The sequence below is a fragment of the Tripterygium wilfordii genome, chromosome 17 (genome assembly GCF_013401445.1).
Source record: "Tripterygium wilfordii isolate XIE 37 chromosome 17, ASM1340144v1, whole genome shotgun sequence".
Lineage (NCBI taxonomy): Eukaryota > Viridiplantae > Streptophyta > Magnoliopsida > Celastrales > Celastraceae > Tripterygium > Tripterygium wilfordii.
In genome coordinates, this window is record NC_052248.1 from 12,424,647 (window position 1) to 12,450,566 (window position 25,920).

Sequence of the window (25,920 nt, forward strand, 5' to 3'; positions counted from 1 at the left end):
ACTGCTCCTCTGATTCTCCAACAGAAGCGGAGATGGCTTAGTTTGATTCGCCATGACAGCTGTCATTGCAGGCACAGAAAGTATAGAAAGATTCGTATACTCGCGACATAATACCTCAAAAACAGCTATGTAAACCACTACGGTTCCATAATAATAAAAAGAAAACCATTAGTGGTTTGTTTCCACACACTTAATATATATCTTCTTACAAGCAGATCCTTTTACTGATCTTCAAAGAAACCACTCTTTTCGTTTCCATTTAAAGCTTGCTGCTTTTTACAGGTTCTACAAATCAAGTAAGTTCTCAAAGCTTTAATTTCTTCTTCTTCTTTCTTTCTTTCTTTTAATAAATCAGTTACTCTTAATTTCCCTAATAATTAAGCTTGCTTTCAGTTATATAGATATAAAATTTGCTAGTTTGGATCTCTTTTGCTCAAATTATTCTTTCTTTAATTTTGTCATTTTCTTGTCTGATTTTCGATGCTTATAGTTAATTTGGTTTCTTCACTTCGTGAGACTTGTGCACTGGACTTGCCCTATCATTTTTCTGAAAAATTTTGATCTGTGGATGGTTGACCTATTTATTTTCCGCGATTATACACATCGTTACTTGTATTAATGTCGATAAACACTGGTTTACAAGTATTGATCATGTCTTTAATTGCTGATCTTGGTTAATTACAGAGAAGGGTGAGATGGGGAGAGGGAAGATTGTGATTAGAAGGATCGATAATTCGACGAACAGGCAGGTGACCTTTTCGAAAAGAAGAAATGGGTTGCTGAAGAAGGCAAGAGAGTTATCAATTCTTTGCGATGCAGAAGTTGGAGTCATCGTCTTCTCCAGCACTAGCAAGCTTTATGAGTATTCTAACACTAGGTCAGTCAATATCTTCTCTCTCCCTTTTTTTCTCCTCGTCAATTTTTTTTTTCTTGAAATTAACGGTGTTTAGTTTGATTTTTGCTGTAGATGTAGAGATGGTATATGCTTACATGTATTGAAGTAACTTTATGTGTGTGTGTTCTTGTGCATAGGTATATATATGTGTGTGTGTGTGTGTGTGATCCTTGAATTGTTTGGCTTGTTAATCAGATGAAGATTTTGTCTTGTATTAATATTTTTGCATGCATGAGAATATATTAGCTGCAGATAGTATACACACATATGTACAGGATATATAGCTACACTCTCATCATCTTTCTTGTTGCTTTGGGATTTTCGCACAACAACATTGACTTTCTTGTTTGAACTATATACGAACATTCGGTCGTGTAGGTGATTCATGAATTCTTATTTTGGTATGATAATACTAAAACAATGACATCACCAAGATAGGTTATATACTGTTTGATGAGAAGCATTTCTACAACCAAACTAGGATAGTCCAGTTGGTTATCGGTTTCGGCCAAAGGCGTATATGCCTGTGGGATTTATGTGGTTCCAGTGGGATCTATTTTTGTTCGATTGTGCATGCGGTCTATTCGACTCGAGTTTAAGGCCAACTTGGATATCTAGAATAGGCAAACTTGGTAGTGTTGTTCTCCATTTTGTTTACATGAGTAGTGCATTTCATGGATTTTTGAAAAGGCATGCATGTTTCAATTTCAAAATGTTGTACTACTTAACTATAACCTTAAACTAGCTTAGCTTCCGTTACACAATAGGACACACACAAAAACAAAATTTGAATTTCTTTCAACAGCTTTTACGAAGTATAGGCCCAACTATCCTCATAGATATTGTACTCGTTGTAAAGCTTATTTTGAAGCTTATAAGTTAGCTTATTAGTTTCAAAATAAGTTTTGTCAAACACCCCACATAAGCTAGCTTATAAGTTCTAATAAGCTCCAAAAAAAAACTTATCAGCTTCAAAATAAGCTTTGCCAAACACCCTACATAAACTAGCTTATAAGTTTTAAAAAAAAAGTTTCAAATTGAAGCTTATTTTAGAGCTTATATTTTTTTTTCTTTTTTTTCTTCTTTTTTATTAAGAAAATATTATATATAATATTATAAAAAAAATTATTTCATCTTTTAAATTAAATTTAAATAGACTTTTTTTGGAGCTTATAAGCTAGTTATGCTATAAGTTTCAACAAACACCCAACAGTTGACTTCACAACTTATAAGCTAACTTATTTTTTACAGCTTATTTTGACAGCAAATAAGCTCTACCAAACAGAGCTAAATATTTTAGTGGATTTCTCCTGCTAGCGTGCGTACGTATTAGCTGCATCTCTCTTCCTTTGTTACTATATTATTTGTAATTTTTGTTTTTGGATTGTGTTATGTTTTCCGAATCCGTCTCATTCTGAAAAAAACAATGCTCTTGTTTTAGTTATTGATGTTGTAGTTATCATATAGTTATAATTGATCCTTGAATTGTTCCGTTTTGACTGAAATTGTTTTAGTTATTGATGTTGTTAGCTTATTAACTTCAAAATAAGTTTTGCCAAACACCCCACATAAGCTAGCTTATAAGTTCTAATAAGCTCCAAAAAAAAACTTATCAGCTTCAAAATAAGCTTTGCCAAACACCCCACATAAGTTAGCTTATAAGTTTTAATAAGCTCCAAAAAAATAAGTTTCAAATTGAAGCTTATTTTAGAGCTTATATTTTTTTTTGTTTCTTCTTTTTTATTAAGATAATATTATATATAATATTATAAAAAAATTTATTTCATCTTTTAAATTAAATTTGAATAGGCCTTTTTAGAGCTTATAAGCTAGTTATGCTATAAGTTTCGACAAACACCCAACAGTTTATTTCACAACTTATAAGCTAACTTATTTTTTACAGCTTATTTTGACAACAAATAAGCTCTAAATTGTTATTTTAGTGGATTTCTCCTGCTAGCGTACGTACGTATTAGCTGCATCTCTCTTCCTTTGTTACTATATTATTTGTAATTTTTGTTTTTGGATTGTGTTATGTTTTCCGAATCCTTCTCATTCTGAAAAAAAAAAACCAATGCTCTTGTTTTAGTTATTAATGTTGTAGTTATCATATAGCTATAATTGATCCTTGAATTGTTTGGCTTGTTAATTAGATTAAGATTTTGTGGTGCATTCAGTATTTTGCATGCATGATATATATATATATATATATATATATATATATATATATATATATATATATATACACGCATATATACAGACTAGCTACACTCTCATCATCTTCTTGTTGCTTTGGATCTCCGTACAACAAAAATTAACCTTCTTGTTTTAACTATATATGAACATTCGGTCATGTATGTGATTCATGAATTGTTATGTTGGCATAATAATACTAAAACAATGATATCACCAAAATACCTACTAACATACATGCATGAAGAGGAATCGTTTCCGGTTGTTCTTTTTTTTATGGATGTAGTAGTTTAGAGTTTAGAGATTAGGGAGAATCGTTTAATCGATTTCTCCTGCTAACGTATGTATTAGTTGATTATTTGTAATTTTGTTGTTGGATTGTGTTATGTTTTCCGGATTATTCTCATTCTGAAGTTTGGTTGTCTTTGCTTTTTTCTTTCTTTGGCTGATATGAGCGTTCGGTACTAATAGAAAAGGCATCAAAATTTCATTCCAATATATAAATCATAAATAAATAAATATATTTTAGACAATTAATTAGTAAACTTCTCAGCAATAGTTGGCAAGTAAGTTTCAAAAACACGTTCTAGTTTAGCACTTGTACAACGTTGTAGCCCATGAGACATCTCACATGTTCTACTTTGGGGCCCGGGCCGGTCCACCCCAGAGCCGCCACCGAATTATAGGTCATTGCACCGAATTTATAAATGATTGTAGAAGACTCGTAATTCTTCTTCGAAATAGTCTCAGGATATTTGCTGTTGGGGAGATATGATGGGAGTAGGTTTAGTTTGCCAACATACACTTTTGAAAACTCATTTACACCTAAAATCTTAAGGGCAATAGGTTTTGTCCGATCCATGTATGCATATTTCTCGGGTAAGAGGTGTGTGAAACGAGGCATAGAGAGATTATCTAAAAATCATCGGAACTAAAAAGGTTGAATCATAGGTAAAAGTTGCTCAGTCGGTGTATGTATATATGTATTTGCTGACGTGCAAAATCAGATTGGTTCCTCGATTGCAAGGTTATCTTACCACTCGGATCTACCGATATACCAGTGGTCGAACTAGAGATCATGAAATAAATATTTTTCCCCTGTACAGGAGAAAGTGTGAGCTATAGGGTCCCCGAGTACCTTAGGGTTCACTTTGACGCTCAAGTCAATTCGATGGAAAATAAGGCTATGGAGATTGCTTGGTATTTGGAGCGCTCTCTCTTTAGTCAGTAGACAAAAAGTGAGAATGATCCAGATTTACCTGGGTCTAGATCCCCTTTTATATGAATCAAGAATAACTAATTACCCTTGATTGCGGATGAAATATCCAAGGGTGAATCATCTCTTGATTCCCTTCATGTTCGGCAATAAGTTTTGGTCACATGGGTTTCCAAGGTTGTGCCTGTTAGGCCGTACCAGGGAGTTCTGCCATGATGATATCTTGGTTGACCAAGTTGTTTCCAAACCCAATCACCGCCTTATAAGTTAGTGGGGTGACACGTACGTGTCTTCTTCTAATTGAAGGGATAATTTTGTTATTATCAGTATGAGCGACGTCGAGATTTTGCTTAGTTATTGGGAATCATCGTCATCAGAAGAAGGGTCATCAACTGGAATATATGGTCTGACAATTCTATCAAGGCTTCATCTACTATAAGCATTGGGTCAAAGCTAACCCATTCAATGATCATCTGGGAGAATTACTCTTGTAATCGTCAATACGATCGATCAACCAGGAAATTTTGAATGGTAGCTTGTACGTACGTGCGGGGGAGATTTCTTACCGTGAAGTGTATCCTTGGAGTCTACATTTCATGACAAATTATTTTGCATGCAAGGAGTCGTCTCAAACCATCAACGTAGTGAACAGTGAGAATATATATATATATTCTTTTTGCTCTCAATGCATGATGATGTTTTGACTAGAAGTTGGTACTTCATTCCTTATAAATTGTGTTGCAAAGATGCTCCATTGAACGGATCTGAGAACACTGCAATATTTTCCACCATTGGGTGAAAATTGTAGACACGAGAAATATTTCACTCAACCAAACTGAAGAGCCATTTATTGTTATTTTTGCCATGTTAAAAAATTGACTTTAAAGATTATGGAGTCTAATGTATTTGGCCTGTACTTCCATTCAGCATGAAATCAGTTATTGAACGCTTCAACAAAGTGACAGAGGACAACCAGCAGCTATTGAGTCCCACTTCAGAAATTAAGGTAAACTACATATTGTGTTTCCAAAGTTTCTTTAGCCTTACGATTTCAAAATGTGCTGTTTTCTCTAGTGCAAGATACATGTTTACATGTTTGGTAGAGCTTATTTTCATCATTTTGAATGCTAATTTATAAGCTGTGAAATAAACTATCAACTATTCCATGAAACTTAAATGCTAACTTAAAAGTTGTGGAAAGTTTTTTTGTAATTTTTTAATTTCTTATAAATATCTATAATTATAAGAAAACATATTTTTGGTTCACATCATGAGGAACCGCTTAACAATTAGTATCCATCCTTGCACATGATAATGCTAGAAATAGAAATTAAGGGACTCCGAAGTATTAGAGTAGAACATAGATATGTAGAGTACAAGCACCACCAGAAGTACACCAACTTCACAACATGATCAATAAAAGAGATCAGATTTGCTATCAACTCATTCTCTAACCCATCAACTGCTATTACACCAGTTAAGAAATAAGTGTCATTGCATCAAAATTTCAGTATAGCAGCCTCAGCAACCCTGCGTAGTTTTCTCGTAAATTTCCAATCTAAATTCTCCGACTAATTTTCAATACAGTATATGAATGCTTTGACTATCAAATATTGAGACACTATATATTATATGTTAAACAATGAAAATTCTCAAGTGAGGGATCCCTCACTTTATTTAAAATGAGGGATCCATCTCACACCATTCATAATGTGTAAGTGTGGCCCCCACACTTGATGGAGTCCGCGCGTGAATGATGTTAGATGGATCCCACACTTTAAATAAAGTGTGGGATTCCGCACCTGAGAAGCCCCTCAACAAACAAAGTGATGATGATATTGATAATGAGTGTATTCTCAAGGTCACGAGTTCGACGTTTTCATGCGGCATAGAAAATAATGATATGCATGAACCTAATATCTAAGCATCAATTTTATCCTTCATAATGTCTTCACGTTCTACAATTCCTTTTATTTCAACATCAGTAGCATATGTATTACTACTCCAAAATGTCTTCTCATTACTTTTATGTTGTTCTTTCTAGTTTTGGCAAAGGGAGGTAGCAACCTTGAGGCAACAACTACGATACTTGCAAGAATGCCACAGGTAATCCATCTACATCCCCTATACCCTTTTGACGTGCTGGATGAATCTATTTTCAGTCACTAGGCAACTCCTGGGAGCACTAAATCGAGTCCCAATGAGTGAACATTTTGGCCTTTTTTCCAGAGGGGAGGAGGGGTTAGGGTTGGAATTCCCTTGTCATGGATTCAGCGTAAAATCTGAAAAACATGAATAAACTATTCCCAACCCAGCACCTTGAGTAGCTTCCAATATCCACCCATCCTTCCTAAAATAAACTATCTCATCAATCTATAAGATTAAGACTTTTCCCAGTTGATGCCCAATTCAGAATATCAAGCTAACTCAGATTTAAATCTCTAACACTTCGCAGAGCATATAAATCATAAAAGTTCTTAGCCATATGATTTCATCATAGATATTTCCTGGCATGACCCGAAAAAGTCATGACAAGATGTGAGAAAGAATGTCTGCTGAAGTTTATTCAAAGTATTTGAAAAGTAAACAATGAATGAACAGATAAAGAGAGCCAAATTTTATTTGTTCCTTCATCCTAAAGAAGCATTCACTTTATAAATAAAAGATCAGTAGTTGTAGATTTATTAGATTCAACCTTCAAGTTATAGTTTTCAAAAATTAGCTATTCATGCCAAACATTAATTTGTCACTTTGATGCATGCAGGAAACTGATGGGGGAAGAACTCTCTGGTTTGAGTGTCAAAGATCTACAGAACTTGGAACACCAACTCGAAATAAGTTTGAAGGGTATCCGCATGAAAAAGGTTCAGAGCAGTAACCACCACTGCAACTTGCACCCGACATACTAAAGATTTAACTTGATCATATTAGTATATCATTGTTAATGTATTTATATTTCTGTGCAGGACCAAATTTTAACCGACGAAATTAAAGAACTGACCCAGAAGGTATTTAGGTTATCTTTTCAGTTTTCACGAAGTCATTTTCTGACAAAAAAAAATTGCATATAACTGACCTTCATGGACTTCATTGCAGAGAACTCTCATTCATCAAGAGAATCAGGAACTTCTCAAGAAGGTAGACCTCATCCGTCATGAAAATAAGGAACTGCAAAAGAAGGTACTTGATTGAAAAGCATCACAAATGAAAATTCCCATTAACCTCCCCTAGCACCTTAATTCAGTCTGTATACCTATAAACCTAAGAGCTACCAAATTATTCAAGTAACACCCCCCCCCCCTCCTTTCGAAGAAAAAAAAAATCGACATCCTCAGTTAATTCCCACAACCACAGAGCTTGTGGAGGTTGTCTTGAAATTTTACAACGGAAAAGGTTTATTGTTTACCTCAGCATAACAGAATTTTTTATGGGTCTCAGGTTTATGGGGCAAGGGATGTCAATGAAGAGACAAGAAGTTCACGACCAGCACTCATCTTTAATTATGATCTGCATACATCCATCGATCTCCAATTAAGCCCGCCACAACAACACAACAATGATAAATCAGCAAAATAAACAAAATCATGGTAAATTTTGTTCTCATTATTGTTGAAAAGCTAGCTACAAGCCCAAAGCTTCACTTTGATAGCAACCTGGAAATATTTTCAAATTTTGCAACAGATTACAACTTCAATAGCAAATGCAGGGGGATAGATGTCAGCAGTGACCACTTGCAACTAGCCACAAAGTCAGAAACGAACCAAGTTTCTATAGAAGATCTCTCATTTCAGCTACTAGACAGAATTATTTCAGAAGCGGGAGCACTAAAATGGTAATATAGATTCTATAAAACAAGCTCTATGTTTTGCTGTAAATTTATGCAATAATGGGAAAGCTTTTTCTTATGCAAAATGAAACAGATACTTAAAAAAGTTGTCATGATCAATGTAATTGAACTATTTGTCGCGATTGTGGTACATATATTTGTTTAATGAAGATTCGCTTACATTAGGAACAATAATTCCCATTCCATAATAATCATAAACTTTTTTCAAGTTATAGCTAGTAACATAAGATCTTCAACTCTGTGAAGAGCAGCAATACATTTTTTTTCACCAAAAAAAAAAAAAAATAAAATAAAGTAAAATAGAAAGACGATAGAGCACTAAACACACACTTCAAGATGGAAAGTGAAGTATTTTCAAATTGAGCCAAAGAAAATCATCTAAAAATGATATCTGAAATTTTAAGCAGCTTCATTAAAAATGTCATAAGAATGCCTTACCTCTTTTGATTGGAATAAAAATGCCTTACCTCATAAATATATATAGAACAAGAAGTCCTCAGCCATTTGTGACATCAAGCCAAGCTTTCAGCCTTTGAATAACAATTACTAGTTCGAAACAAACCAACGAAGTTCAAAAGAATATTTAAAGAAAACAAGAATAGGATTTTCTCACTGATATATGCATACATTTAAGACACTATTCAGGTATAATAGTAATGAAAAGTTGAGTCAATTGCACACATATTATCACATATGCACATACAACACAGAAAAAAGCAACAACAGCCATGATTAAATCCAGTAAATATTTCAAGTAAAAGTAGGGGGAGAAAGATGGGCAAAGTTCCCAAATTAATATATGACAGATGAGGGAAACATTAACGTTCAAGCAGTATCGAAATCAGGAATGTCAGTTCCATTTGTCAAATGCCAGTCCCAAGATATCTCAAAAAAATCATACTTCAATCCCATTTTCCAGGACTCATAAAGCCCACTGCAATAATTGTTCTTCCATAAGAAAAGGAAGACACTCAGCATATGGCATACAATTCCATTTCCCCAATGTCATTGTTATTTCGCGTCAGCAAAGTCATTATTTAGATCCTTTCTCTGAATTACAATGTCAAACCCAATTAGATGATATAAAAAGAAAACCACTAAGCAGGAACATGCTCCCCCATTTGCCAAAATGCGTGATCCTATTCCATCACTAATGGAGCCGTTTGATGGGGTACCATCTTCCACTATTTTCTACAAGTCGAATTCTATCCTCGAAATGAAAGGCGTACCATAAAAAACCGCAGGTTCTCTTTCTCCTTGGATTTTTATCTTGCCCTTCTTTTATACAGATGTTGGACAAGACAAATGTTTTTCTTTCATGCCTTTTAAGGTATTTTTTCTTATTTTTCAGTAAATATTTAACCAAAGGTAATCTATCTGTAAATCCTAAAATAACTTCAAATGTTTAACTAAGAAATGCTCTTCACATAAATTGCAAACACTTTTCAAATGGCGGCAGAGTCATCTGTACATGAATATGAAACTAAATTTTGATTTAAACTTGTAAGAAAGCTACCTCAATATCAAGCTTCTACCTTCGAGAAGAGCATAAGCAGCCAAGGAAAATAAAAGGATGCTTAGCCGCAAGTAGTTGATTTTTAACATCATCAATCCCCATATACAGTGGCGTGGCTTATGATACTATCGACAGAACGCACCGAAACAACGCCTATCTTGGGAGAAAACGATAAGTAATTACACAGAAAATAAGTAAGGCCAAAGGTAATATGTAATAATATCTTCATATTGCAGGCCAAGTTTTTTGTAATAAATTTTTTTTTTTGAATAGAAAAAATTTATTCAAGCACCAAAGGGGCGCAACCCACAACTACACCAAGGACGAGCAGTTAATAAGATCAAAAACATTTCTTGGGAAAGACAGACTCCAGAATTTTTGGCAATCAAACCAGTTTACAATAAAAAAGTCTAGGGAGGCATGACAGCCACTTTTTTCCTTTTTTGAATTCATTATTGGTAATCAAAGGCATGAAGACCTGACAATATTGAAACAATTATGCGGAGAAAAAGTGAATAATTCATAAATACAAAAGTTTGCCATTCATTTACTAGGAAAAAGATCTTGAAAGAGGCATATCGGTCGAAGGAATCATCTTTCAACGGCTACTCAGTTGGCTATCCCTTTAAAGATCGGCCTATCCAACCACTATTGGATAGGAGGAGGGGACAACCTCACTCCTCGGCTGCACGATCCGATGTGCTGAACTACTGAACGGAAAAGTGAGACTATTCCTCACTCGACTTCCACCCGCCCCGCTAGTCGCATCAAAGGCATTCACTCCGGAGTTGTTTGTCGAGAGGGAAGAAGGGCAAGCAGGTCCCCAGAACGGTCTCAGAGTACGCAATTGCTTATGTCCCTCATTACTTCCAGAAACTAAGGAAGTTATTTCATATTACTTCTCCAGCTTTCTCAAAATCTTTATGTTTGCCTCTTAAGCAGAATATGATAATATTTCACAACTGTAAAGCCTGCTATGCCTCATTTTTTTTAAAGATGTATGTAGGAGGTTCTTGTTAAGAACATTTTTAACTCCTGGAGTATGTACTCCTTACCCACTATACATATGGGGTCCATTCATTGAATGCACCAGTTGTCAGTCAGATAAACATAAGTGTCAACGTAGAGCAAAGTGCTCCGGAAGTACAGAATTTTCACTATCCATGGATCTTCCCGTTCATCCACCACACTAAGGTATTACAATACTAACTTCCCATGATTTCTACAATCAAAATTTAGTGAAAAAGAAAACGGGGTAATCGCCAAGGCCTGACACACCATCATTCGCTCTAACCCATAATAGTTCAGACAAGAAAAGTAAAACTCATTGTCCTTCTAATGTCATAAAAATTTGTCTTTGCAATTCCATTTTATCTACAGAAGCACCCTTCTTTATATTCCAGAGGTTTCTCCATATTTTTCATCTTCGCAAATGATACTAATGATGGGAATGACTACTTAGAAGCTACATTGCTTTCGAAGCAACCAGCCCCTATCGAGAATCAGTGAATCACTAACAAATAGTTTTATCAACAGTTTGACAAACATCAGTAGCCGAAGGAAATATTTCATTTTCTATGATTTTGTTTCTTACAACTACTAGAATATATTATTGTCAATAAGCCTGATACAGATATGAGCTATCAAACGATTCCACAAGAAACCAAATGTGACTTAAGGACTACCCCAAATAGACAACAAAGACATACAAAAGGCTCATCGTTCAATTTCCTTTTCAACAAGCGTACTTGCAATAAAGTCCAATTTTCGAATGAGAGACCAGATGTCAAAATCCCCACTTAATCATGGGCAAATCAATAAATTTCAAATTTTCATGAATTGATGAAGGGGTAAAAAAACAAAATTTTAAAAAAAGCCAGTAGAATAGAGGCTCCTGTACCGGTGGCAAGAGTTCGGGGAGAGTCTACGGCACAACCTTACCCCATTATTGCAAAGAGGTTGTCTTGGATTGAAGTTGTGAAGTAAATTTACAACGATCATATTAATAGAAGCTAAAACTTTCAATCATGATACCGCCTCATAAAGTTAGATTTCTGGCCCCACTCATGAAGTGAAAACCATTACTCATCAAATTAAGAAAATCAACAAGAATTCTTTCAGGTGGATCATTGCCATAATTCCTTTTCAATGTTGCGTATCAGCATAAGGTCCACAGTTCTTCTTCAAATGAAAGACCAAGCATTAATACCTCTAATCAATGATCAAACGTCACAACTTCTAAGGAAAAAATTGAAATCTCAATGCAGCTTTCATAAGGAAGATTGCATGAGCATGTGCATACCAAACTATTCAACTTCCATTTTGTTTTTAAAAAAATCAATATTAATCAGTCAAAATTAACCTATTCTTAGTCAGCAAAAAAATAGCAAATACCACAAAGACACAACATACAGCAACAGATCCATGTAAAAGAGTATTAACTAATTATCGCATGAATCTGAAGCAAAGGCCTAAAAACATGCACTCATAAAACATAAGCAGACGCTTAGGTAGACGAAGTTTCTCCGTTTCTTTCAATTGCAGATTTCATAGTGACTTCTATCAGTTGCATTATATACTTTAAAAAACAAAAACAAAAGGAGATAGGAGTAGGTCAATAAATTTTAAAGAGATTTAAACTTTTAAAGCAAGAACAAAGTCACCGCGATCGAATCACGAAAACACAAGACAAGATCGTGAAACGATCAGGAACACTCAGACACAGGATGAAAACACGAAAAATCACGTAACAGAATAATATCAAGCTCATAAACGCATTCATGCATAGATATATACATATAATCACCCTACCTTCACCTAATCACCTGCAGACAAAAAATCATAAAAGTAAATCTAAATAAACGTTTTCAGTGCTTTCTCGCATTACCGTAGATTGAAAAGAACGCAAAAGCAAGAAAAATAAAACTAAACAAACACATTAAAAGCTAGATAAACATGGAAGTGGCCATTGAACGAACTGAATGTGCAAAGCAAGAGAGTTACCAGAAACAAATTGCCATGGAAGAGGACATCGAGAAGAGAAGCCGTCACAGATATTTCCAAGCGAAGAGAAAAAGGATTGAGAGGCAGAGATTGAAGACGGATCTGATTCTCGGAAGGAGATCAAAATGTTCGAAGAAGCAAAACACGGTAAGATGAGAGAGAAGAAAATATCTTCGCCAACATTTCACGTACATAATTTTTTTTAAGAAAATACATTATAGAAAGGAAATGGATAAGATCTACACGGTAATAGACTAGCATATTGCAACCGGACAGCTGTCACAAAAAAGGACTTCTATGGTTCTATTCTTTTTCAAAGTTCCTTGGGTTTGGAAAGTGATAGTACTCGAACCCACTCCCTAATAAATGGATCGGTCCTCCATATAACGTGATTGTCGTTCACTTGCTTCTAAATTCACTTTTAATAGTTATTAACCCTTGCATGCAGGTGTGATATTAATTTTTTTTTTTACCAAGTATTCTTGAATTGATATGATAATTCTATTTATATTTAAACATTGAGGTAATTCACTTTTTTTTATTCCAATTAACTCACATATTGGACCAAATAAAAATTATATTTAAAAATTAAAAAATTATGTAAATTTGTAGGTCATATTCTTCCAAATATCTCACTCTCTTTTTTCTTTTACATCATACATCATCTAAATTTTTACTTAAAATTTTGTGTTTTACTATTTGATTAAATTTTTTATAAATAATGAACCAATACCTCATGTATTTTTTTTTGAATACCAATACCTCATGTATTTAAAATTATAATCTCTTTAATAAATGAATATTTTTTTCTTTTAAAAAAATGTATTTGCAAACAATTAATTTTAAATGTACTATTTATTTAAATCCTTATAAAATAAGAAAAGATGTTAAATATGATTTTATTTAAAAATTACAAAGTCTTTTTTCTCCAATAAATAAGATTTATTTTAATATAATACGTACTTGAAAAGACAAATGAGTATTTGCACAATATCAATAAACATTAGAATCTTTACGGTAAAAATATTAATAATTTAATTATTTAAAGGATTAAAAAATACAAAATAAAAAATAAAAAATAAATTGTCCATATATCATATGAGGGATCCCTCACTCAATTTAAAATGAAGAATCCATATGACACCATTAATTTGGTATAAATTTGACCCTCACACATGATGAAGCCCGCGCATAAATGACGTTAGATACTTAGATGGATCCCACACTTTATTTGAGAAGTATTAAAAATTAGCAAAACCCTTTACATTTCTACCTATGATATCAGATCCGTTTGATGCAGCGGAACCGTTTGAGGCTCCACTGCACCAAACAGTGGACAAACGTCCACAGATTATAGTGTGGACTGCTCAAAAAAAAACTCCAATTAGGAGTTTTTTTTTAATGTTTAAGGTGTTTGTTTTTTTTTTAATTAAACTGACAAGGGCCCACTTGTAATCATTGTTGTTAATGTTTTTTTTAAATAACATGGGCCCACCTCTATAACATTTATTATTTTAAAAAAATCATTTTTATATTGAATTTTTTATAAAACATCATTTTACATTTTATAAAAATTACGTGAAGGTTACGCATCTTTTAATTTTATAATTAACAATAAAATTAATTTTAATAATAAATTATACTTATTAGACTAATTTTTTAAATAAATTATTATAAAGTTTAATTTATAATATTATAAAATCTTCTAATTTGTCAAACACCTCCCAACAACATTGAACAGAGCTTTAAATCAACAATCCTGCTAAATAGCCCAAAGAAAATGGTCCTAATTATTCTCAATCCCATGTGGCATGCCACATAAACTCCACATCATCTTTTTTGTCTCTATATAAACCTCACACTCTCTCTCTCTTTATTATCTTTTCCCCTTTCTCTCTCCTCTCTCATTTTCTCCCTCCCACTCTCAAGAGCACCACCATTTCCCACCGAAGCTCCTCCGTCCGACCACCGATCGAAGTCATCAACCCACCGACCTGAAATGCCTGACCACCATGATCATTTTCTAACCCTCCACACCACTCATCGCCATTCGTATCGTCGGAAAAAAAGCACCAAAAGAGGGAGGTAATCGCGACACAAATCTTGTCGATCCAACCACCTCCGACGACATATCCGACAACCGACCTCATATTTGGGCTCTACACACCAATGTGCACCTTACCCAATCATTTTTCGACTAGATAGCTGCCGGAATTCGGTAGCCCAGTGCAAATTACATTGTTTAACAACAATGTAATTTGTCAACCCATGCATCCAGCCACCTCCACCTCCAGCAATAATGTAATTTGTTTTCTCACTTATTTTTTTTTTATATATTTTGGGAGTTGCACTGTATTCAAAACAATGTAACAATGTGTTTGACACTCATTTGAATGAATATGCTTTTGAGACAATTTATTTTATCTTATTATTCTTGATTGGTTTGTAAACTATATTTTCTCCGGCTTATATATGGAAAAACACTGAAAATTACATTGTTTTTTATCAATTTGCCAATTTACATTGTTCTGGAAATTTGACAATTTACATTGTGCTGAGAATTTGACAATTTACATTGTCGGAAATTACATTGTTTTGATAAATTTGACAATTTACATTATTCTGAAAAATTATATTGTTTTGATAAATTTGACAATTCAAATTATTATGGAAATTACATTGTTTTGATAAATTTGACAATTTATTGACAAAAAAACAATGTAATCGTAATTTTGTATGCAAAAAAACAGTGTGGATAAAGGTATATGAGAGAAGATAGAGATAAAAGAGGGAGATTTAATTTTCAAAATTTAAACAAAAGAGAAGTGAAGAGAGAAGAGGGAAACTTAAATTTCAAATGTGTTTCATCATATAAGCATGCTTTCCATGTCAATAAACTAAGGTGATACTGATAATATCATATGGGATTGGGAAGATTTGAGACAAAAAGTGTTGGGACAAATAACATTTTCCTTAAATCAATATAACCCCCTTTATCAAACGGGCACATCATTTTACGAGTGTGAAAACCAGAACTGTAGCCGGTGAATGGCAATGCCGCTTCCAAGAATCGCCATATGGAGGACCACTGCGTCTTCTGCGTCCATATTATACCGCTATTGGGAGCTCGAGGCTTTCGATCAGACGCGGGTCTATATGCGATCGCAAAAGCACGAGAAGAGAAGGTACCAAATGTGGCGCTCTACGACTACCGTTCTTTGTCCGGCGCATTCTCCGCTGTCTTGGCGCACCTCTTCCACTCCCGCCTCAAACTTCCCTGCCTCATTTTGCCTAGTACCAGATCTTTCATAATACGAACGGTTGAGTTTAATCAGTGGCTTTCAGTCATAAAAGGTATGGAACGCTGTCATTAATGTATGCTTGATTTATTAGTCTAGTCTACTTGGTTAAATTACTAAATCATTTCCTGCTTTGACATATCATTTTAGACTATCGGATGTTAAATTTGTGGTTTAATATTATTGACTTTTGGGTTGTACCATTGAGGGCACTGATCATGAATTCTGTATTTTGTGACTTCACAAACAATGTTTCTTACAGTTCTAACTTTGACAAATGCGTGAAATAAGGTACTTATCTGATATCCTTCTCTGCTGCTAGAGGAAAGAAAATCCCTGCTTCTGGATTTAGCTAAGGTGGAAAGAAATGGGTAGGGATTAGACTAGTTTTTAAGCTCAAACCTTACCAACTAACATGGGATAGGATGGGCGTAGGGAGGAAGGAAATGTGTGTGGTTCATTACACAACATGTGCTGGACTGGTTAAAAAAGGAAAACCACAGGCTTAGTTAGAGTTTTGGTATAATTTCTAAAACATTATTGATCAGAATATCAAAGAGCATTATGTTATTTAATGAACTATTTTCTGCGGGGAACCTGCTTCTGTTTCATGTTACATTTTTGCTGTGCCAAGAACATTGTTATCTACCATTCACCAGCATAGACCAAAAAATCCACCCATTTCCTCCACCGCAAAAATGTAGTGGGCATCCATCATGGCTTTTCCTCCAATAAATATCATAAAGCAAATGGGAAAACTTATATGCAAAGTCATTCAACGTTCGAGTTGTAAATGTTGGCTAGAAATTGATAATGCAGTTTTTGAAAGAAAGGTTCTGACTTCTGAGTTGGAAGTTGTGCACTTTAATGTAAGCTGAATTCTTTTATGAGCTTTATACAGTTACAATTTCTATAGAACATCAAATTCCCACCATACCTGGAACTGTTTGATTCAGTTTTGAACCTCTATTGTTGCTGTCGTGAATCTTTATATCCATATAATGTTGGAGGAAAAACATGTAATGGAGGAGTACAAGCATTATTACGCTGGACAACCATCTACCACTATGCCCTTGGCTGTTGGGCAAGTTGCTATGTCACAGTGTTCACCATTTGTGCCCCACCATGTCAAACTTTTATCCTCTAGGTCTAGTGAGAAGTACAATAGCACAGCCATGAAAGCCACCCCTGCATCCAGTGCCGCTGAAAGTACGTAATTATATCGCTGCCACCACTGCTTCCGGTAATGAAAGATGAAGAAATTGAAAATTGTCCCCACAAGAATCCAGACATTATAGTTTACTGTGGTTGCCGGTGGCATCATTGAAGTTGCGCTAAGAAGGACTGGAAGGTTAATAAGGGGAATCCAAGATTGCTTGGGGAATGCCTTATGCAGCAGCCAAACTATAACTGGTCCTAATGCGCCACCAAGGAAAAACCAATTCATTTCCCCATAGTTGCCAAGAGTTCCAAAGATCCGCCTTGGTCCAACTAAACCCCAAATGACAGATGCATCGAAGAATACTTGGTCAACTGGGCATGTCCAAGGACTGTCAGGGGGGAGAAGATTATCTTGACATATATTCTCAATGGAGTACAGCAACCACCATGCCACTGCAAGGTTGATTGTTCCAGCAAGCACGGTACCTATGAACTAATCCAAGTGGATTTGCAACAGGAAATATAGATGAGCTCGCAATTGTTTAAAAACAAAGCAGGTTAAAGAAAAGAATGTATCTAATCGTGTGAAGCGGACTTCAAGATTTATCTCAGTTGTTTTGTTGCTAATACATAATGGAATCGTGAGTAGTGTACCTGGACTAAGAACATTGATCTTGGAGGAATCTTCATGTAATGTCCTAACTTGAAATCATTGAGGAAGGAGACAGCCTGAGCGATGCTTATAAAACCATAAGTTTTGAAGCACACATTGGCAATCGGTTTTCCTGGTAATACGATACCCATGACGTACTCCGTTATAACGTTTAACCCTGGAGTCTGGAGATAAAGTGTCTTATCGTTAGATGACAACTGGGGAAAGGAGAAATGGCTACAGCTCTAAGTCACCAACCTGGTTTGTTGTTGCAGTTATAATGCTGATTGGGAGGGTGAATGTGAAGGCCACGGCACTAGCGAAAAGGAGTCCCCACCATGGCATCTGAACCTGATCATTCAAGAAGATGCAGAGTATGAGAGAAACGGTCAGTGACAGACCAAGCAACACATGGAACCACCATGAAGGTATGTCCTTGTATTTTCTCATCAGTCTTGTGTGGATATCCTCCTTGGCTTTATAAGAAGCATGGTATCGCTCGTATATCTCCCTGTTAATGCAGATGGTATATTAAATTGTGAATATACAGCCAATCTAAGAAAGCTCATAATATGACTGAAGTTAGGGCTCTCTTTTTTTCTTTTTTAGTATAAACTTCAGATTAACATGCCATAACATGGAAGCATGCTAGAACGCTTAGAGTAGAAGATGTAAATTGAAAAGAATCAGAATATTCCAAGCTTCCAAGAGCTCTTTTATCAGGGAAAACAGATATACAATTATCTAAGAACTGTATTGCCTCCTTGTAACCTTGGTGCCCTTTGAATAAAAAAAAAAATCCATTCAAAAAAGAGTATTTGAGAACCACCTTGAATTTGGAAGCAAAAGCTTTATGATGGGGAGGATATCATTCACAGTTTGAAGATGAATGAGCTTTAAGCCTTTAAGAAATAAATGTTTTAGCGGTAAGGTGATAAAGCTTTTTGAGAACACTGGTTATAGAAGAAAATATGTGCTATCTGTACATATGTGTGAAATACCTTTTTGATAAATGTTACTGAAAAAGAAGAAATCAGTTCAAAGAAAAAGGGAAGTAGCAAAATTTCTCCATATAATTAATGTAATGATTTTGTCAGATAAAGTTCTTCTGGAGCGAAAACGGAAATATCATATAAAACTACATTATATTAAAATCATGCTGGAAAACAGAGAACTGGAACTATGATATATAAAATGATAAGTAGAATGTTACCTTCCATAAAAGAGAGCTACATGTGTGATTGTTGAGGCTATGGTGGCAAAACTAAAGCCATATGTTAAGGCAAAAAACATGCTGAGATGAATTCGTCCTTGTTCCTCATACTTTGGTATATCTAGCTCAAACTTGTCATTGACAATGTTTGATATGTTATATATTTGACCCTGGCCTGTAAACAAATGTGAAGAGAATATTGGAAATGTCCGTGCACTGTACAAGTCTAGGCCCCAGTATGATATTGGGATCGCAATGTATATTATCAGTATGTAGCCAATGGCGATATTGCAAATGGCAAAGAAAGGAGTAATTAGCGGGCTGTACAACAAGGATGCCACGGCAGACCAGTCTAGCTTCAGTGCACCAATTCCAAGGCCCCTCATGCCGGAGCCAAGTTGCTGGGCTGTCACCGACTTTGGGAATGCCCAGCAAACCCATGAAATGCTTGTCAATGTTGAGAATAGATACCCTGGGAGCAAGTACCATGAGAAACTACAAATGAATGCGATTAGGAAAAACTTCGCTCTGGTCATGCGTTGTTCATCTTTGTCATGCAAAGCCCTGCAAAATAAATTTCAAGCTGTTCATTCACATTGCTTCACACACATTATACTTGTAGATAATCATTTATTATGTTTTTATATAGGTTGTTTTTTCTTGACATATAAATGGAAAATCTCCCCAAGGTTGGGTCGCATTAAACCCACACTTGCAGAGTATGAATAGGGATGAAGTTATCCTGTGTGTCAAGTGGGCAGATTGCATGGCTTACTCTTGTATTACTTTGTTTGTTTGGTTTGCTGCATTGTTTTTGGTTTTGCTTGCATTATTGAAGATGCATAATAATGCATTTTTTGAATCATCAGAATTGCTCATGGGGTGGTGGTTGCTGAAGTTAGGTACTATTGACTAGAGGGTGAAAGATGAGCAAATATGGAGCAGAAGGCTGAGGTTAGCATTTTCCTTTGCTTTGAACTTTACAAGTTTGAAATTGAGTAAGTCTGTTTACACTAGCAACCTGCAATAAATTCTTCTTACAAGAAAAGAAAAAGAAAGACACTGCAATAAATTCTTCTTACAAGAAAAGAAAAGAAAAGAGAAAAAAGAGACACTGCATTTTTTTTGGGTGGTTTTATGTGAAATGGTATTGTTAATTTGTGCAGATTTTCCTACCTTATGGTTCTTATCTTCAACAAAAACGATCGCCATCTAATGTTGACCCCCAATTGTCAGCCATGTGACATGTGTAGTTTATATTTCTTGCTTAACAGCGTGGCTTGCCTTGCTTACTTTTGAAAAACAAATTCAGAGCAGACATTATTATTAAATAGGTAGTTTACCATCGTTTCCATATAACAACACCAAAATGTACTCATTCCGTCCCATTTTTATAGTCCGATAGTTATTTACACATATATTAAAAAAATATGATTAATTTAGTTTAAAATTGATTCTTTTTCTGATATACCCTCATTAAATGTAATGCACTTTTCAAACCATCTTTAATGTTATTTGCAAGATTTAAGGCAATTAAAAATGTTAATAAGGTTAATGTGAATATAATACTACTAATGTGAATACTTTTTAGTTCTCCATACAAGCATTTAATAATTTTTTAGAATATAGAATTTAAAAAATTATGGTGAGAAAAAAGTGTATTAAATGAAGGTATAATAATAAAATAATGACTTAATTTAAAATAAGTGGATTATTATTTAGGACTTTCAAAAATGATATAATGGACTATAAAAATAGGACGAAGGGATTAATTATTATGATAATAAAGCACATGTACGTTTTCCTGGATGTGTGGCAATGTTTATAGTGGTATTGTTATTGGCATTCGCTTTTTAAGTTTTGACCAGCAGTTATTGTTCTGCTGCACCTTACATTTATACCCTCAAGAAATAATGCACTACTTTTTTTAGTTGATAACGACATCCTAAAAGCTTGCCTTTTTGAAATCTAATATGAGTGTAAACTTAGGTATTTAAATTCGTACGTACATAAATTTCTCATTTAATGATGGATAAGTTTGATCAGAGTTCAACATATAATATTAAGGGTATTATCCTCAGTGAGAATTGAACTCATAACCTTTCAAGTTCATAATTTGTATAGTTTATTCTCAGATAAATTTACCAACTAGAGTATAACTCAATACTTGATAAGGAAGGGGAATGAAGGAAAAAAAAATCCATGCTTATGATGATTGATGCCCAAAAAAAGACGGTGTTTCCTCAAGTTGCAAATCAGAAGTACCATTTCCACTCATAAATCTGCGGGTAAGCCAAAAAACCCGGGTTTCTTACTTCGATCTCCTTTTTATGTAACTCTTATGAGTGGAATCGATCTTTAGGCCAAAAAGATGGGGTTTCATCGACTTCCAATATTGGATTTAGGGTTTGGTGAAAATGATTTTGAAAATGATATGTAATCCATCAGTTTGGTAACTCATCGAAGCTCAATAGGTTTATTTCATTGATTTAATCAATAGAATATTTTTATTTTCACTCTTTTGTCTTAGAATTAATTGTCTAAAATTTATTATTTTAATATAGATTCTATTGTTTTTAAAAGTATAGTCTATAATTCATTGTTTTAGTTCTGAATTCATTGTTTATGAAAATTTCATTGAAAAAAACAATGGAATTAAGATTTACCTGATGAAATTCATCGACAATGAAAATCTTGTTAGAACAATGAATCTTGTTAGAAAGAGTTTTATGTGCTGATTCTGAGTATGTAATTTTTAAAAAAATCTAACGTATATTTTGAGAGTTAAAACGTTTTAAAATTTCATGTAGAATACTTGGATTCCCATAAACTATCATTATATGGATTATCTAACACTACTGAAAGGGTTTGCACCTGAATAACGAGACTTGAACGAGCGTGCTAGGCCACCACATGTGCGCTGGCTCAACCACATATTTCCTCAACAGTCCGGCCAAACCATAACCTAGCACCTGCAAACCACCCGGTTCCATGACTTCTATCATTGCAACTCAAGAAGACAAATCATAAATCAACAAATTGACAAAATACCATTTTTTTTTTAAATAGGCTACACACACGTGAGTCATATTCGATGGGCATAAAAACCACCACAACGAATTAAAACTACCCAAATCTCAATCCTTGATGAGAATGGAACCATGAACCTCAAGGTTTTGGACAGACAACCTGACTAACCAGGCTACCTCCTATTCTCATGCTACCTTGTAAATTGTAACCTGTAATCCCTCGATAAGGTTGATTGTTTGAATCCAATAATAATAATCAAAAAAAACATTAACGCACCCGATCCAATTCAAAATCTTCATACTATTTACTAACCATATAAATTATGTAGAAAGGACGAAATAAAAGCAAATCACTTCGTAAGAATCAAAGAAAATGGATTTGTTTGGTATCACTTTTGTTTTTTGTTTTTTGTTTTAATTTTTAAAAAGTAAAAAATAAAAACAAAAAATATTGTTTGTTTGTATTTTTTGTTTTGGTTTTCATGAAAACTAAAAACAAGTTTTCAAAATTTTTGAAAATAAGAAAAAAAAAATGTTTTGGAAATAGAATTAGTTATACTTATTATAGATTGCACTTTCTTTAAGATTGTAAATTATAAATTGCATAGAGATATGAAAACAATGATTAAATATATTTTGAGTTATTGTTTTATTTCTTATCTTTTTTTCTTTCTATTGATGTTTTCATAAAAACCAAAACAGAAAATACAAACAAACAATATTTTTTGTTTTTATTTTCTATTTTTTGAAAACTAAAACAAAAAACAAAAGTGATACCAAACAAACCCTTATGTTTTATGTTTTTATTTTTTATTTTTGTTTTTAAAATTTTTAAAAGTGATATCAAACACAATCTAATATTCTGATGATAATTTAATAAAGAAAGAGTACCTGAGTGGTGATGATTAGAATCCAACCAGCCAAGAAGGAGATGCTCCTCCCATAAAAAGCAACAATAAGAGTAACAATACTAACAGCATAGGCAGACCCACCTCCGAATGCGCTACCAGCATTAGCAAATATGGAAATCAGTACATGCTCCTTCACATTAAACGGACCCGGGTTGACGGAGAACATCCTCAACCCCAACCCGGGGATCCGGAACTGGGTTTTGGGCAGCACAGCAGCCATGAAACGGCCTATTGGTAGAGTTGCAACTTGGACTGTGATTTGGGTTATGACTAGTGGCCTGGTCCGGTAGGCAAAGAATTGGTTTAGGAAAGAGAGGAGAGCACATGAGAAAAGTCCCATGAACCACATACGGAATGTCCATACGGGTAGCGTCGTGTCGTCCGTGTTGTTCACCGTGAGACGGACTTCCTCGATTGGAGACAGGTCATCGTCTTCAATTTCGGTGGAGGCGGAGGTGAGGGGAGGTTGGGTTTCAACTTCAAGGCTGCCCATGTTTTGGTGAGAGTCTCAAGAGGAGTGGTGGAGACAAAATAAGGCAAGCATAAATGTTTAGGGATCAATAATATTTACATGTTTGAAATTTGGATCAGCGGGTGTTTTGTCTTAAAGTGTGCACAGCTAATGGTGCATTGATTACTATGATTATAATTATGATTTGTTTTGTTTTTGTTTGTAGGAAGCAATGGCGTGTTTTTTGGTTTCACATAAAACTTGGAATAGGAGGTTTAATATTAATCACTATTCGATTGATTGGTATGAGGTAACACCAATGGCGAAAGCACTGTATAAGATCGAGACTGACACTGAGAAACGAAAGCTGGGAGAACTGTGTTATTGGAATTTAGTGAGAAGTGTTGATAAGATAATGATTTTGGTTTTTTGTTTAATTATTCAATTGCACTAATACGTTTTGGTTTGTCATTTGAATCCCCAAATATGCGTAGCATAACACAAAACAAATCTGATTGGGTCCAAAACGATTGTTCAATGTGGGAAGCAAGGACGGAGCCATCATGTAACCAGGCCACGTGACTCCCTTGGATTTTTCGAATTTTTTTTAATATATATAGTCAATCTTGACTTCGACATGGCTAGAGAGTGCATTTCTTCCCGTTGTTATATATTATTCCCCTTGTTATTAATAATATTATCATTCATTAAATATATATATATATAGTATATTAATTCACAATTAATAATTTGAACTATTAATTGTACAATACATTTTTAACAAGCGAAGTATAAATAGTCCTATAAATGTATTGATTGTTATATATCACTAACTCATAATTGAATTGATTGTATTAAACTAATTATAATTAAATTGTAGTTACTTACTCTAGTATTTCATGATTACTCATAAATCATTTAAAACTAGTGATTGTAAAAAAAAAAAAAATTATATTGCTTGTTCTCTATCATTTTTGAATAATGTATTCCATTTAATTAAAACGACCCTGGTCTTGCAAGCCAAGTTATATTTTTTGGACTGATTATTAAAAAAAAAATGGGAGTAGCATTCCAAATCCTGCATGCATCCCTCTGTGGAAATTGATGGACAATCCACAAGTCCAAAGTCTTTGTATTTTTGTTGGACAAAATACATTATTATTGACTTAAGCAATTGTAATGATGTGCATTTGTTTGGGCATGGAAGATAAAATGTGACTTTTTCTTAGTCCATTAAAAGGTTTTGTGCTCCAATAAGGCTTATTTGTTAACCTCTTTCTAATTGACCCAACATGAGGGGATGGAACATTACATGCCATCATGTTGATCCAAAATGGGACCCACATCTCACATACACTTTCATTTTTAACTTTATATCAATACCGTGTCTCACTTTTATTACATAAAAATCAAGTCAGTAAATGTACACTATTAGAGTACTTGCAATGGTGTTATTTTGTCTGGGCCAACAAATATGTATGAGGTTTTGTGTTTTGATGATGTGATTGTATTGGGTTTTGTGTTTTGCTGATGTGGTTGTATTGGGAGATGTGTTTTGCTGGTGTGGTTGTATTGAAAAATTGTGTTCTGGTGTAGTTTTATTGTGGACAATATGGAGGGAATGAGAATTTGTTGGCCTCCATGTTGGGTGGGAAGGAAAAATGTATAGGAATTTGTATTTTGCTGATGTGGCTATATTGAGAGATGTGTTTTGTTGATATGGTTGTATTGAGATACGTGTTTGGCTTGACTTTTTATGTAATAGAGATGGGACCCAGTCTTGATTTTTACTGGCCCAGCAAATTGTTCCCATTGCAATTGCTCTTATATCAATACATTTTGTTGTCACAATCACATCAATAAAATATTTAATCATATCAACAAAACACATATCCCAAATCATTTTGTTGTCCCCAATAAAAATTTAACATTTTGGTTGCAGAGCAGCAACGACTTTTCCTAGTGTTATAGACGTTGACCTGTAAATATGACATGCTTCCTCCACTGAAAGTAATTATCAAATATTACATGTAATTATAATAGCTTGATTGGCTGCTTAATTATCTCTTTGTGGGATTCCTCCTTATGGAATTGGGTGGTATTAGTCTATTAGATCAATGTCATGTGGCTCTTGGAAGATAGGTGGGGGCCCCTGCAGTAGAATCTACGGCAGATCCTGTATTAGGTCTATTAGACTCTTCAAATGATTTTCTAAAAAAGTTTAAATATAATCAATTTAATGCTTTTCGGGCCGTTTGGCTCAATATATTGCGATAGTAATTGTAATCCATTTATAAGTAATCCAGTTGTGTGATAATATCATTACAAGATAATCCTATTAACGTATTTGGTTTATAAAATGAAAATGTATTTTTTTTTAATGTTTTCTATAATTACCCTCCTATACATTTACACATATTAAAAACATTATTTAAAAAGTCAAAAGCTAGTCCTAAAGCCTGATCCGGGCGCCCGATCTTCGACTTGCAAATATGTCATGCTTCCTCTACTAAAAGATTTTTTTAAAAAGATGA

At 34.2% G+C, this 25,920-nt stretch overlaps 2 protein-coding genes and 1 long non-coding RNA gene across 5 annotated transcripts; 1 reads left to right on the top strand and 2 right to left on the bottom strand.

The window, feature by feature from the left end:
- Nucleotides 1-229: 229 nt before the first annotated feature.
- On the top strand, nt 230-8,469 carry LOC119982875 (MADS-box transcription factor 23-like). 2 transcript variants are annotated; one of them, XM_038826464.1, is made up of 9 exons: nt 230-296; nt 685-877; nt 5,232-5,310; nt 6,349-6,410; nt 7,069-7,168; nt 7,271-7,312; nt 7,401-7,484; nt 7,743-7,891; nt 7,986-8,469. In XM_038826464.1, exons 2-8 carry the CDS (start codon nt 696-698, stop codon nt 7,878-7,880), a joined length of 687 nt encoding a protein of 228 aa, XP_038682392.1. In that variant the 5' UTR covers nt 230-296; nt 685-695; the 3' UTR covers nt 7,881-7,891; nt 7,986-8,469. The 2 variants fall into 2 exon arrangements, with proteins under 2 accessions (XP_038682392.1, XP_038682393.1); XM_038826465.1 differs by having other exon boundaries at nt 8,011-8,469.
- Nucleotides 5,496-8,719, bottom strand: LOC119982876. Of its 2 annotated transcripts, none has more exons than XR_005464518.1 (4): nt 8,619-8,719; nt 7,711-7,811; nt 7,381-7,472; nt 5,496-5,834 (listed from the first exon to the last, which is right to left on the bottom strand). It is a non-coding gene; the product is annotated as an uncharacterized LOC119982876 (long non-coding RNA). The 2 variants fall into 2 exon arrangements; XR_005464519.1 differs by lacking the exon at nt 5,496-5,834 and adding an exon at nt 6,899-7,209.
- Nucleotides 8,720-16,712: 7,993 nt separating this feature from the next.
- Nucleotides 16,713-23,705, bottom strand: LOC119982422 (oligopeptide transporter 4-like). Its single transcript, XM_038825788.1, has 6 exons — nt 22,916-23,705; nt 21,870-21,967; nt 18,996-19,559; nt 18,041-18,293; nt 17,785-17,967; nt 16,713-17,623 (listed from the first exon to the last, which is right to left on the bottom strand). Exons 1-6 carry the CDS (start codon nt 23,426-23,428, stop codon nt 17,012-17,014), a joined length of 2,223 nt encoding a protein of 740 aa, XP_038681716.1. The 5' UTR covers nt 23,429-23,705; the 3' UTR covers nt 16,713-17,011.
- Nucleotides 23,706-25,920: the final 2,215 nt, after the last annotated feature.